At 54.2% G+C, this 13,892-nt stretch overlaps 1 protein-coding gene across 2 annotated transcripts in view; it reads left to right on the forward strand.

Annotated features, from left to right (window-relative positions):
* The window catches only part of ARRB1 (arrestin beta 1), a 73,980-nt gene that overhangs the window by 22,312 nt on the left and 37,776 nt on the right, over positions 1–13,892 (forward strand). Inside the window, exon 1 of one of the 2 annotated variants that reach the window (XM_044258523.1) lies at positions 12,264–12,304. The exons of the other annotated variant lie outside the window; for it this stretch is intronic. Within the exon in view, the coding sequence (XP_044114458.1) occupies positions 12,300–12,304 (5 nt within the window). The 5' untranslated portion in view covers positions 12,264–12,299. Of the gene's footprint in view, positions 1–12,263; positions 12,305–13,892 lie in introns of those variants that run through there. 2 annotated transcript variants of the gene reach the window in all.

Consider the following 13,892-nt stretch of genomic DNA (forward strand, 5'->3'; position numbering starts at 1 on the left):
GCTATCACCACTGGAGTCCGGCCCTGCCTCCCTTTGTCTCATGGCTCCCTCTCACATGAGGGCAGCCTCCATGTCCGTGTCTCCCCTGGACAAACCATGCCAGCTGAACACACAGGGCTGTCTGTGGGCCTGGGATTCTTGCCAGTTCTTGACGTACGTGAAGTTGCTCATTGAGTCCTCACAGCGATCCAAGGAGGCAGGTGCTGTTGGGATCTCGCTTCCCGCTCAGAAAGTGCACATGTGGGATCTGAACCCAGAGCAGCCTTATTACTGAACCTGCCTCCCTCACCCAAACTGGTCTCCCAGGGTCTACTCCAGCCTCTCTGCCCTTCCATTCTCCGCCTAGTGGCCAAAGTGAGCACATTTAAGGGTCATTCCATTGTTTGCATCCGTTCCTTGCTGAAACCCTGCCAATGTCTTATCAGGCTGACGATTAAAATCCCGACTGGTGACCAAGGCCACCTGGTGACTGGGTGCTGTTGGTCTTGTCCCCTGCACCGCATGCCCCTTCTCCCTCAGCACCTTCAATGAGGCTTGCCCCTGCCTCCAAGCCACTGTGTAATGGGCCACCCCTTGCCCCTTTCCGAGTTTTTACCGCTGCTGCTTCAGCTCCTAACTCAGACCTCCTTTCCTGAGGAAGCCTTCTCAACTTCCCAGGCTGGTCCATTACCTAACCTGGGCTCTCGGAGCCCTGTATTTGGCAGCCCTTACTGTAAGAGTCACCGTGGACTATTTTCGGATGTCTGTCTTGCAGGGCTGTGGAGCTGTACACTTGTGGGTGACGCTGTTGGCATTGTGGCCCGTGCCACGGAACCCCCTGGTGTTGGGCAGTGTGGAGCCCTGCTGTCTTCGCTGCTAGAAGGGAAACGTTGGGTCCGTTGCACAAACCTGCCCTAGTCACCATTCTTCCTTGGTGGTCAGCAGTGTCTGACATGGAAGTAAATATTTTTGGAATATTATTCATAATAATAAGAGCTATATGTGTTACCAAGCATTAGGCATTATATTTGGTCAATCCTCAGAACAACCTTAAAGGGTAGGCCCTCTTGTCATCGCCTCGTTTTGGATGAGGAAACAGGCTGAGGAAGGGGGAGTCACTTGACTTACGTCCTCTAGTGAGTGGAAGGTTCACCCGAGGCTGACTGGTTCACTATGATAAAAAAACAAACAAGAGAAGGATCCCTCAGTTCTAGCAGCTTAGAGCTGGTCAGATGAGGAAGAGCCCAGACACACCCCATTGCAATAAAGCTTCTCACATAGTGGTGAGGACGTAGTGCGGGGAGGGTTGTTTTCCTCCAGTAGGGAGAGAGGAAGGAGAGAAAGGGCCCCTGGGCAGGAAGTGAATTTGCTTTGGGGCCACTCTCCCATTTGGATGCCAGACCTGGCCACATTCTCCTGACCACAGCCTCTGTCTCCCCAGCTCGCTATCCCAAAATGAAGGCCTCAGGAAAGAAGGTACCAGCCGGGACAGGGATGGGGTGGGACTCTCCTATGTGCCCACGTCATACCAGAGGCCTCAGCTCTTACTTATGTGGAGACCTGTCCTTAACCTGGTGATTCTCCTGAGAGGAAAACAGATAGGAGAATTTCCATTATACAGGTGAGGGAATGGAATAACCCAGAAAAGTCAAGGGAATGATCTGAGTCCTAGAGCCAGGATGAGAACCCAGATCCCTGGAAGCCCCTCAGCACCAGGACTCTCTTTGTGTTGCAAGAGAGAGTGTGTGTGGGAGTGTGTGTGTGTATGAGAGTATGAGTGTGGAGTAGGGGTGGGGGACAAAGATGAGGACTCCCCCTTCCTCTCCCCTGGTTCCTCCTGACTCCTTATCCCAGCAGCCTGTCCCACCAGAGTAAAAGGGACCCATTAAGGCTCTATGGACTGTCCCACAGTGCTTGCCAGTCCTGTTTGTCTGGGAGTTCGGAGTTGCCTCAGTGCCTGCTCTCCATCCGTTGAATTCCTTGGCTTTCCCACCGGCCTGTGGCCTTTCTGAGGGCTAAGCCTTGACTATACCATCAGGTCAGTTTTGCTGCCCAGTATTTTCTGAGTTTGTGTTCAATCCTGTGTGGAGCCCAGCCCAGCCCAGAGGTTGGTTCAGGAGCTTTGGGAAAAGTCGGTACCTGAGTGGATCTTGAAGGAGCACTAGGAGTGACCAGAGTCCTTGTCACCTCCCGCCCTGAGCCCCAGCTCCTGTGGGTACAGAGCTGGGCAGGCACTGGTGATTGATGCCCAACCCCCACCCCCCATGCCAGCCAGCTCCAGTCTCTAGCAGGGCTACCCAGTCCCTGAAGATTCCAGAGACTCCAGCCCTGGGCGCCTGCCCAGACACTGCCCCTCTGAGGCCCCGGCTTCTTTCCCTGTCTCCTTCCTCACAGGTCTGTCTTCTGGAGATTCTGTTTTGGTTGGAAAGAGGAGGCGGAGGTGTTTGCGTGTCTGGCTCTTTCCTCCTTTCTCATTCCTCCTCCCTTCCTCCCTCTTGCCTCTCAAGATGTTTCCTCTGCCAGTCTGGCCGCACTCCAGGCTCCCTGCTCCTCAGTAGCCGTCCTCTCCCGCCTGGGGCTTCTGCGGGCTGTGGCTTTCCCTTAATGCCTTCTGTCTCCAGACGAGGAGTCCACGGGACATATCCTTCAGGGTGGGGGCCCATTGCCTCCACCTTCCCCTCCTGTTTAAAACCCACGTCTCCTGGGAGAGGAGGCTGCAGGCCCATTCTAGAGCTGCCTCCTGCTCCAGGTGTCCCTTTTCCCCTCCAGGCCTTGGTTCCCTGTGGAGCCCATGGCATAAGCAGCCCCTTGGTGTCAGGGCACATAACGTGCCTTGTGTTCATTTCATTGTAGTTTTGTGCTGCTTTGGCAAGGATCTGTGCTCCAGGCATGGGACACTGGGGAGCTGCTCCCTCCAGCTAGGCAGTGGCCTGGAGTACAGAATTTGCACTACCCACCCCCCAGCCCCAACCACCTTTTCATGTTCCCAGCTGAGGTCCCATCATTCCCTGAGGACCCTCAAGGACCCCTTCTCCATCTGCCCCTCCTGGAGGAGGTTCACAGGGTGAAGGAGACCCATACCCGGGCCCAATGGAGCTCAGCCTGGGCTGTGTACCCTCAGCACATTGCACCGTGTCTGGAATAGGGCAGATAACTTGGTAAATATTTGTAGAATGACTTCTGGAGGAGCAGCCAGTGAACCAGAGTGTGGCACGTTAGAGGGGTGAGGACGGATAAGGTGCTGAAGGGGCACTTCCTAGTGGAGGTGACGTGTGGTGTTTCAGAATGGGTCAGAGCTGGACAGAGAGCAGGGTAGGGAGGGCATTCCAGACAGAAGGAACAGAGGGTGTGTGATCTGGGGCTGAGAGTAGATGCGAGTAAGTGGAAAGAAGGGAGGCTGGAAAGAAAGGACTGGGATGTGGGAGGAGCCTCTGTTCTGGGGATGGGTGCCCCGGCCTGTTGGAATGGTGCCAGCACTTAGCCCGCTCAGCAGGGTGCCAGGTCTCTGTGCTGTAGGCCTGGGTTTGGGGGGGGCAGGCAGGTGGTGGAGGGGGAGGGTCCTCAGGGTTTTCGAGGCCTTGCTGGGGCATGGGACTGCGTGAACCCAAGGCCACTAGCTCTGTTCCCCTGGGCAGAGCAGGTCATGGGATTAGAACCTGTCAGGGCCAGCTGGATGAAGCAGGCTTGTGACAACAATTAAGTTAGAACCAGGTTCAGCTGCGGTCTCCATAATTTCCTTGCCGGGACCCTGAGCAAATCACTGACTTCTGCATGAGAGATTTCCTCTTCAATAAAAAAGCACAAGCTGCCTCTCGAGACCGTTACAAAAATTAAGGTAACCTGTGTAAAGTTTTTCTTTTTCCTCGTTTCTCCCCTTCCACTCCCACACTCCTTCTTGGCAGGGCTGGCCCTTTGCACTGGGGGCCTGGGTCCGCTGGCAAGGACGCAGGATATTCTCAACGCTGATAGCCCATCTCTTCTTCCACAGCGCCCTGGATTCTGCATGCCTCTAAGTGTGCATTCCTCTGGGTAGCGGTTCTCAGCATCTCGGGGCCACTGTGTCTGCAGTACCTCTAAAAAGGCAACAGTTGGAAATGCATATTCCCAGGCCCACCTCTCCCCCCCTCCCCACCGAATGGGAACTCAGAAGGTAGGACCCAGCAAGCTGGGTTTTAACAAGTCTCCCACGTGATTCTGACCCATGCTCAGGTGTGAGAACCTTTCCCAAAAGAGACTGATGCCCAAGGGCCTCTCAGCCAGAGGAGCCTGGGTTTGGGTCAGGAGTCAGAACATGGGAGTGCTTCCGGGTGGGTGACCTGTACGGTTACCTAGAGCCCCAAGCTCAGGAGGCCCTCTGGATTGGTTAAATGCTTTTCTGTCACTGTCTTGACATCTGAACAAGAGGCCCTGCATTTCCATTTGGCACTGGGTGCGCAGATGACTTAGCTGGTTCTAGGAGCTGGTCCCAGCCATGGGCCAGGTTAACTGGGTGTCCTCAGGGAAGCCGCTATCTCTCTTGGTCTCACATGCTCATCTATACAGGAGGATGAGAAACCCCATGTCCTAGTAATCGCAGGATTCAGCATGAAGCTTGGGCTCAGCAGTCAGCCCGGTGCCCGGCCCAGGCCAGTGTAGAGTGGCCTGCCGAGGCCACGTGCCAGTTCTAGGCACACCCCTGGGGAAACCAGGGCAGCACACAAACCCTGTCCTTGGCTTCATGGGGCTTTCAGTCTGGAGCAGAGAGATGGCAAGAGTTCCCACTGTGAGGGGTGCCCTGAGAATACCTGAGGGGGTGCTGACCTACTTGGGGGAGGTCACCAAAGGCTTTCTGAGGATGTACCCAATGAGCGAGTATCTGAGATGGAGTGGATGTGAACTTGGCGTGGGGGGTGGACAGCCTTGTCCGGATGGAGGCAACAAAACGCCATGTGCTCTGTTTATAGTTACCAACAGCGGATCTCTGGGGAGGCTGAGGTAAGGGGAGAGGGCCTGGAGGGAGGTGATGGGCCCCAGGGGCCGCAGGCGACTGGTCAGGAGGCTGGCTGCCTTGGGGCCGGATCATGGCTCTGGCTTCCTCCCCTGGACCCAAGGCTTTAGAATAGGAACAACTCTTGCTGGAGGCCTCCTGGAGCAGTAGGAATGTGTCCTTGCCAGCTCCCGTGGCTGGCAGGTTATTGACCCTCCATAAACCTCAGCTTCCTCTTCATCAGAATGGGCCTCCTAGTCCCCTCAGGTGGCTGTGGTGAGTGAGGTATAAGCAAAGTGACAGCCCAGAAGCCCAGCACAGTGCTGCCTGTGGGAAGTGGATTCTTCCCTCCGGGAGGGCAGTGCAGTGCCCTGATTTGGATCAGGAGCCCCTGTAGCCCAGGCTGACTCCCTTGGGGTAGTCCTTTCTTTAATGGGAAGGAAAATCAGGCTGGTAATCCCTTTCCTAGAGACGATCTGGTGAGATTAAGAACTAACCAGCTTTGGGGGCCCAGAAGCAGCGGCTTTGCAGACAGCTGAGTATCCTTCTGTCTGGGTGTCCCCCACCTCGGGGCCCAGCCCGGCGTTAAATGAAACCCACCGGCTATATCACAGAGAGGGATGAGCTCCCCCAGCCAGTGTCCTGAGTCCAGTCCCCGCTCTCTCAATGGCGAGAGTGGCTTTCACTTCACGCAGGCCTCCCAGCACCAGGTCCTGTCCATGCGTTCATCAAGAAAGGCATTGTTATTTCCATTCTATCGATGAGGATCAGAACAACTCGTTCCTTACCCAAGGTCACCCAGCTTGTGAGTGGCAGACCCCAAACTCCCATAGTGACACAGTGTGGAGCGAGGGGCGAGTTCTGTCCTTCTCTGGGCCTCCGTGCCACTACGTGTGTCCTGAGGGGTGGGCCCTAACGTTCTTAGAGACCCCATCAGCCCCACTCCTGGGGTCTGCACTTCTGGGAGGGCCCGCTCCCCCGCGAAGATAACCCACCACACTCTGTGCCCCATCCAGGGTGCTGTTCCTTTACTGTGTAGGAAATGACTGGCTCACTCGGGCCCTCTCAGCTCCAGTCTGCCAGGCCTCCTGCTGCTGAGGGCTGACCTCTGGCTTTGCTCCCTCTCCCTTACCCACAAAGAGGAACGGGTGTGGCCAGGACCATGAGTGCGTGTGTACCGGGCTGATGAGGCAGGAGCCTCTCTCCTGTGGGAAAGTCCACAGAGTTGTACAGAATTTGGTGTCTTTAGGGAAGTAACCGCAGTCAGTGTGGCTGGAGGGCGTGTGTATGGTGGGGGGACGGGAGTGGGTGGATTCAGACTGTGAAAGGCTTGCAGGGAGCAGTGAAGGGGTTTGAGGCCAAGGAGAGACTCAACAGGTACACATCAAGCCTGACAGAAAATGTCAGCGACAGGAGACACAGAGTTCAGTAGCCATTGGTCATGGTTTCCTTACGTTGATGGTCACAAACACGCAGATTCCTCTTCTTACCAGCTATGAGAACTTGAGGCCACCACTAACCTCCAGGGCCTCATTTTCCCCACCAGTCCTATGGGAAGAAGGATAAGGAGTCTTCCTCTCAGGGGTTTTATCAGGAGCAAAGAGAGATAATGGGGAGACTTCATCTAATCTTGGTTAATCCTGCAAATTCGTGGCCCACTCAGCCCAGCTGCGTAGCCAGGGCCCTTCTTCCCTGTCACAGGCCTCCCCCGCTTCACGGTTTGGGGCAGGGTAGTACTCAGTCACTGGCTCCAGGAGGCCCCAGCCATAATACAGTTCCTTGTAGGCACGGCTTTACCCTCCCCAGATCCCATCCTTCCTCTACCTTGACCCTGCAGTAGTAGACCCCTGCCTCCCTCTCAGACTTTCCCCCAGCCTTCAGCCCTGGCCAAGGGGCTCCCAGCCTTCATAGCCCATGGAGAGTCCCAGGGGGTCCTCCAGTGTGTTGTGGGAGGGAGCATGCAGGACCCAAGGAAGTGTGTTGTGGGAGGGAGCATGCAGGACCCAAGGAAGTCACGTGCCTTCCCTGAGGCTGTGTCCCTATCTGCAAAATGGGAATGGGATGATTAGTCTCAGGTTGCTTCTATAACAAATTACCAGAGATTTAGTGGCCTAAAACAGCACATATTTCTTCTCTTACAGTTCTGGAGGTCAGAAGTTCTCAAGTAGGTTGGTAAGGTTGCGATCCTTCTGGAGGTTTGAGGGCAGAATCTGTTCCTTTGCCTTATCTAGCTTTTGCAAAGCTGCCTGCATTCTTTGGCTCCCGGTAAAGCCAGCAACCTAGCATCTTCCAATTTCTCTCTCGATGCTTCCCTTAGCACAAAGTTGCCTCTTCTCTCTCTGACCCTGCTGCCTCCCTCTTATAAGGAGCTTTGTGATGACACTGGGGCCACCTGGATAATGCAGGGGAGTCGCCCCATCTGGAGATCCTTAACTAAATCACACCTGCGAGGACGCTTTTACCATGTAAGCTACACTAGTCACAGTTCCAGGCATTCGGATGTGGGCATCTCAGGGGGCCATTCGTCAGCCTGCCACACATACCTTGCAGGGTGGTTGTGAGGATTAAGGAGACCAGAAATGTGAAAGCTTCCAGCAATGCCTGGGACATGGCAGTCAGTCTCCATACATGCTTCTTTGACCTCTTCTCTCTGGGCCTCTGTCTCCCTATCCATAAAAAGAGGCCCATTCCAGCCCCAGCAGTTAGATCCCACCTTCATCTAGAGCAAGTGGTAAGGACAGGCAGACTGTGCCCTTAGCCTAGCCTGGGCTTCAGCAGAAGCAGCAGAATGGAGCCCTGCCTCCAGGACGCCCCCAGTGGCCCTCGGAAAAGCCCAAAGCCTATCTTCTCCTCCTCCTCCCTCTCTGGGGCAGGTCTCTGCCGGTTCCTGGCCTTCTGTGCATTTCCCAGCATTCCCAGGGATGGCTGATGGGAAAGGCTGAGCTCACTGCTCCCTGGGGAGGGCAAGAGCTGGAGGGAGGAGAGGGAGCGGCTGGCGGCAGCTGTGGGAGCTCAGGAGAGGATAGGATATTTGCAGTAGGAGAGGTCGAGGTTATCAGCGTTCGGGAGTGGGGGGTGGCGCCTCCAAACTGGGCCTCTCAGAAGCTCAGCTCTTCCTTGGCCTCCTCTGAAGGCTGCTCTGTCCCTCTGCCAGCCACCCTGCTGAGGGGCCTTGGCCTCTCTGGAGGAGAATGCACGTATGTTGGGGCTGGGAAGAGGGCATCACAGACCAGCAGGGGCGGGGAATGAGGGGCTATTGCCCAACAGGAATAAGAATACCACCCCCTTCATGGGGAGAGGCTATCTCGGCCAGCATCCCTCCTTTACTCGTACCCTCTCCCCGGGAAATTGGCCCCCGTTGGGCTCATCATCTGTCTTCCCTCGACCTTATTTTCCTTATTTGCATGTGCGTGAGGGGCAGTGAGAGAGGGCAGGTAAGAACACCACTATGGGATTTGAGAGAATTGAATGAGATCGTGATATTGGAATGGTCTGGAAGCATACAGTCTGCTCTAGAATTCCACGCATACTCACATCACTTCAGTGTTGATGACCCGGCAAACTTTTAATCATTCTCCAAGTCCCATCTCACATGTCGCCTGTTCTCTGTGACTTCCGAGCCACCTCCTGGAATCACTGTCACCTTCTTTACAACTCTCTCTCATAGTCCCTTTGCAGGGTTGTTTTTGGTTTGTGGCATCTACGTCCCCTACCACATGTGGGCCTTGTGTTCACCCCAGACCCCCTCTGCTTCTCAGTGTCCCCCTAGTTGCCATAGTTGCAGTAGAATAGAGGCAGGATGGTGAAGGCTGGGCAAGCTGGCCTCCTGGGATCTGGCTGGGGCAAGGTCCCCACGGGGCAGTCCGATCCTCAGAATGGAGCAGGTCCCCACAACCAGCTCCATTAGATTTACAAGCATCTGGGTTGGGCAGCCAGAGCTGGTTCTAAAGTTGTCACTCCAGATGGGTGGCTAACGAAGGAGCCCCACACTGTTCCTCCTGGCAGGCTTCTTACACTTCCCAGGACAAAGAAGGGAATCCCAAGGAGCAGGTGGAGGGTTTGGGTTGGGTATGGAGGTGTTGATTACTAAGTCCCAGGGTGTGGTTCTGGGAGAGGTTTGGAGATGCCCTAAGGGCTCCTTCCTGCTTGTGGCCTCACTGAGGACAGCTGCTCTCGCTGGCCTTGCTGTGCCCACCTGATCCGTAGGCCTCTGTGTTCTTGAAAGTAATGAAAATGGATTTCTTAAAAATGCTTGCTAATTCAGCCTTGTTCTCATAATAGGCCTCTGTCTCTGGCCTCCTAGGAACTCCTCATACCCATTACCTCCTCTCAGCTGCGGAGGCCCATCAAGGTAACGTGACCCGGATTGAGAGCTGGTGAGCCAGTTGAGGCCAAGGTGGGCAGGAACCTGCCCAAGGCCACTCAGCAAGTTTGTTTATGGTGGTGGTGGTTAGTATTTTCACCACTTTTCACCCTGCAGACAGCTGAAGCCCGGGCTGATGAAGCCACCCGTCTTCTGCCTGACCTCAAGCCGCTAACCCCTTAGATGGACCTTCTCTGTGCCAAGCGCAACCCCCTCCCGGGAGCCGCTCCCAGCCTGGGCGGGGCGGACATCAGTGGGTCACATCCACCACCACGCCCACCAAGGTGCTGCAGATAGGCGCCCTCAAGGGACTAAGGGAATAATGGCTTCTCAATTTGTCTTCAAGATTAAACATGAGAACTATGCAAAATACCTAGCACATAACAAATACATGAGAAATCTTAAACCGATTGCTATTGTGGATTTTTCTTACTTTCTAAACTTTAATAAAACTGCTCAGTGAGAAGTTTCAAAAGAAGGAGAAGTGTGTAAGTGTGCCTGGGCAGCTGCGTCCATTAAGCATCTGACTCCTGATTTCAGTTCAGGTCACGATCTTGTGGTGAGATCAATCCCTGCATCGGCGTCAGCTTGAAATGGTCTCTCTCTCTCTCCTTCTGCCCCTCCCCTGGCACACGGGCTCACTCTTGCTTGCTCTCTCAAAATAAATAAAATCTTTTAAAAAAAGAGAGGAGAACTGTATTTTGAGAGGACTGAAAAACTTGTGTTTTACAAATCCGTACTATTATTCTTTGAGAGGACCTCTCACATCCTGAGAATACCACGGGTATGTCCAATAATGAATGTATTTGATTTGGAACACAGGATAAATTATATCTTTCAAAAGTATATAAGTCTTTTAAAATTCAGAAGCATTGTAATTATATTTTCACTTCTTAATTGATGAAGCAGATCATTTGAGCTGCTTCTGTTTTTTCTCTTCTGCTCTGTGATGTTGGACAAGTTACTTAACCTATTTGTGTCTAATTTTCATCCTGTGTAGAGTGGGAATAATGAGAGTATCTACCTTACAGGGTTCTTGTGAGGTTTAAATGAGTTAATATAGTGTTTACAATAGCAGTGAGCTTGTATTAAATGCAATAAATAGAACTTATAGTAATAATAACAAAATATACCCAGGTTAAGTTACCAGATTAAGGTGGCTTTTCAGCGAATATGTATTCAGCTGACATTTACTGGGTGCCGGCCCTGGGCTTGTTTGGGCCTTGGCCTCGGGTCTCCACTGCTCTCTCCCTCTGCGCAGTGGCCTGGGCCTCCCGGCTCCATTTCCACATCTTGCTCCTAGCCTCCAGGGCCCCGGGTGAGGCTAAGCTCATAAAAAGTGTCAGCAAAGCACTTTGTGGATCGATGCTAACTAATAGCAGCTCCCTGAGCTGGCACATGTAGGGAAGAGGACTGTGAAGGCAGCTTGGACCAGGCTCAGGGATGGCACCTGGCCCTCGGGGAGGCCATTAATGTCCTCACAGCGGGACCTGTCCTTCCTCTCCTGTGCCTCCTGTCACTGTAGCCAGCAGTGGGTGCTGATTTGGGGGCTGGTGGGGCATTAGTGGTCCCCGGGGGAAGAGGTTTGCCCGGCTGGCAGAAGAGGCAGGACCAGAAACCCAGGGAGCCCACGCGCATCTGGTGGCATCCAGGCCAGAGCTGGGTGCCCAGCTTGTCCTGGCCATCCTCCTGTCAGGGCTTTCCTCGTCACCCCTTCAAAATCGCTTGAGAAGTCAACATTCCTGGATTGGGACAGGCAGCCGCTGGCCTCCATCCAGACACATGGCTATCTTAAGTACAGCAAGGCTGCTTTGGGTCGGTTGAGGGCATGAATGGGAGGTGGCGGGAGACCCTGCACAAGGGACGATTGGGCAGAACTCCCCCTGGTTCTGCCCCCAGAGGGAAGCCCTTCTCCTCTTTGACTGAATGAAGTCTGTTCCGAGGACTGTTGTCGGGGCAAGCAGATGTGGGGGGGGTGCCCTCTGGGAGTTCCTAGTCTAATGGAGGAGGAATGGCCCCATCTTCCAGGAGAGAGACTCCTGTCTGATGGGGGGGGGGGATGTGGCTCCTATTTCCTGGGGCTCCCCATTTAATGGAGGGGACATAGCTCTCTTGTCCACCGGCAGCTCTCGTTGTTTAAGGAAGGAGGCATCATCTTTGTCCTGCAAGAACCTCTAATGATTGAAAGTCACAGCCACTTCCCTCAGGGGAAATCTTTATTTGATAGAGGAGATCTGCCCTTTGCCCTCAGGAAGGTCTCCTGTCTGTTGAGGGAGGCTCATCTTGTCACTCAGGAAGGCCCACTGATGGCCTCTGCCCTTGTCTCCCTCCTCTCTGCTTACCCGCCCCCCCCAGCATGATTTATGGGGCGCATAGATCTACAGACAATAGCCACAGAAGGCTGTGCCATGTATGTTGGGGGGGGGGTGGCTGCTATAGGGCAGGGAGGAAGGGAAGAAGAGGGACTACAGAGGGACTTCATAGCAAGTGAGGGTGACATGGAAGGCTTCCCAGTAGAGGTGTCTTTATGGGACAGTCTGATGCACAAGAGGTGCCTGACTGTGATGAGTATCCCCTGGGGGATAATGTGTAGAGGCTCCCCTGGGCTGGGAAGGAACACTTGAGAGGTCACTCCAGGGAGCCCCTGTTCATGCAGGATTGACTGCTGGGGTGGACGGGCCCCAGGGAGACCCTCACCTTCTGTCTGTACACAGCTGAGTGCGGTCAGCCCAGAGACATCCGCCCTCCAAGGCCCGAGAAGCCCGGAGGAGGAGAGGAAACAGGACGCGTATCAGGAACGCCTTTTCCTTTTCTTTGTAACTAACCCCCTCACTCGGGGCTGGGGAGAGCTGAAGGGCCTGCCCTGGCCTGGCTGTTGCTGCCTCCAGCCCCCAGCTCTGGGTCCTACACACACAGCCTTACCCGCCCCCTTGGCTGCTGCTTCTGGGCTGGTCCCTCACTTCACCAAAACTCAGGACTCTCATCTGTAAAATGGGGTAAGACTTCCTATCTGCCTCACATGGAAGTTTGTTTTTTTCCTCTCTGTGTAGGGTTTACATAACTTACTCCTTTATTCCTGAGATGGACATTGAGCACCTGGGAGCTTTGGGTTGGGCAGGGGCATGGAACAGAAGCAAGGAACAGATGTGGACAGACAGGAAGTTCGTGTGGGACTTGTCTGAGGAGCTGGAGGACATCTGAGTGGAGATGTCACAAAGCTGGTGGGTGTGGGGTCAGAGAGGATCTGGCTGAAGATGGGGTTTGGACTCACCACCCTTGAGTGGCAGCCAAGTGGCTGGGTGGGTGGAGTCACCCAGGGAACTGCTTGTCATGCGCCCTGGGAAGGAGTGGAGGGCCAGACTCCGGAGGCCACAGCCCTCAGGGCTCAGCGTACAGAGAGCTGGACACAGAGCAGGGATGGGGAACCATGCAGCCAGGGCTCCAGTGACCAAGAGGCTGGTGGGGAGGTGGTGTGTGGGGAAGGGTAGGCCACAGAGGATGAAGAGGGAGTAAAGGTAAAGGTACTGAGACATTGAAGAAGGTGGTCAGTCAGACTGGCATTCTTTCACTGTTTGCATGATTTCAGATACTATTGGTCTCTGCCGACCAGAAGGCTCCTTATGTGTGTGTTTGTGTGGTGTGTGTACGGCCTGTGTGTGGGGATATTAGAGTGAGATATGTGTTGCAGGCGTGAGTGGTGTGTGTGTCTGTGGAGTCCGTGTGCATCTGAGGTGTGGCACACATATGATGACGTGTGTGGTGTAGGTGGCAAGTGTGCACAGTGAGTGTGTGCTGTGGCATGTGTGATATGTGGGAGCTTTCTGTATGTGTGGTGTGCATGGTGTCTGTAGGTGTGGGTGAGGGATGTGCAGTGTTTGTGTGGTCTCTGTGGGTATGTGTGGGGTGTGTGTGTCTATGCGTGTGTGTGTATGGTGTGCGTGGCACTTGTGTGTATGAGGGGTGTAGACTTTGTGCACATTTGGATCCTGGTTCCACACTGCAGGAAGCAGGCTGGTTCTGAGTCATCTACCTGGGCTGGAAACTGACCAGCATCTCCCAGGCTTGTGAATTCCCTTCTTTACTTAGGGTTACACCCAGTGGTGTACTGACAACAACTGGCTGTCCAGAAGACAACGGAGGTGGTGTGGTGGTACTTGCCACCAAGTTCTCCCACCAAGGAGTTCGCACTACTAAAGTGATGTCATTGAACGTGGGGATGGGGAGAGATGCGCAGTAGGACACCATCCAACAGCATTCCCACGGCGACATAAGTAGCCTCAAGAGCATCGTAGGGAAATTTAGTGAAATTACAGTAATGATAAATTTGGAGTATGTATTCCCTTTGTTTTTAATACAATTTATTTAACTCTAAGTTTAGAGCAGGATTTCTCACTATCAGTACTTTGAGCTGCAGAATCTTGCTTGGTGGTGGGAATGGGGTTGACCTGTGTCTTGTGCAGGTGGCATCCCTGACCTCCACCCACTGGATGCTGCTGGCACCCATCCTCCAGAATGTCTCCAGACGTTGCCAAATGTCCCCGGTGGGGGATGGGGGGTGGCGCATTCACCCCGCCGTGGCGAGCC

The sequence above is a fragment of the Neovison vison genome, chromosome 7, assembly GCF_020171115.1.
Source record: "Neovison vison isolate M4711 chromosome 7, ASM_NN_V1, whole genome shotgun sequence".
Classification (NCBI taxonomy): domain Eukaryota; kingdom Metazoa; phylum Chordata; class Mammalia; order Carnivora; family Mustelidae; genus Neogale; species Neogale vison.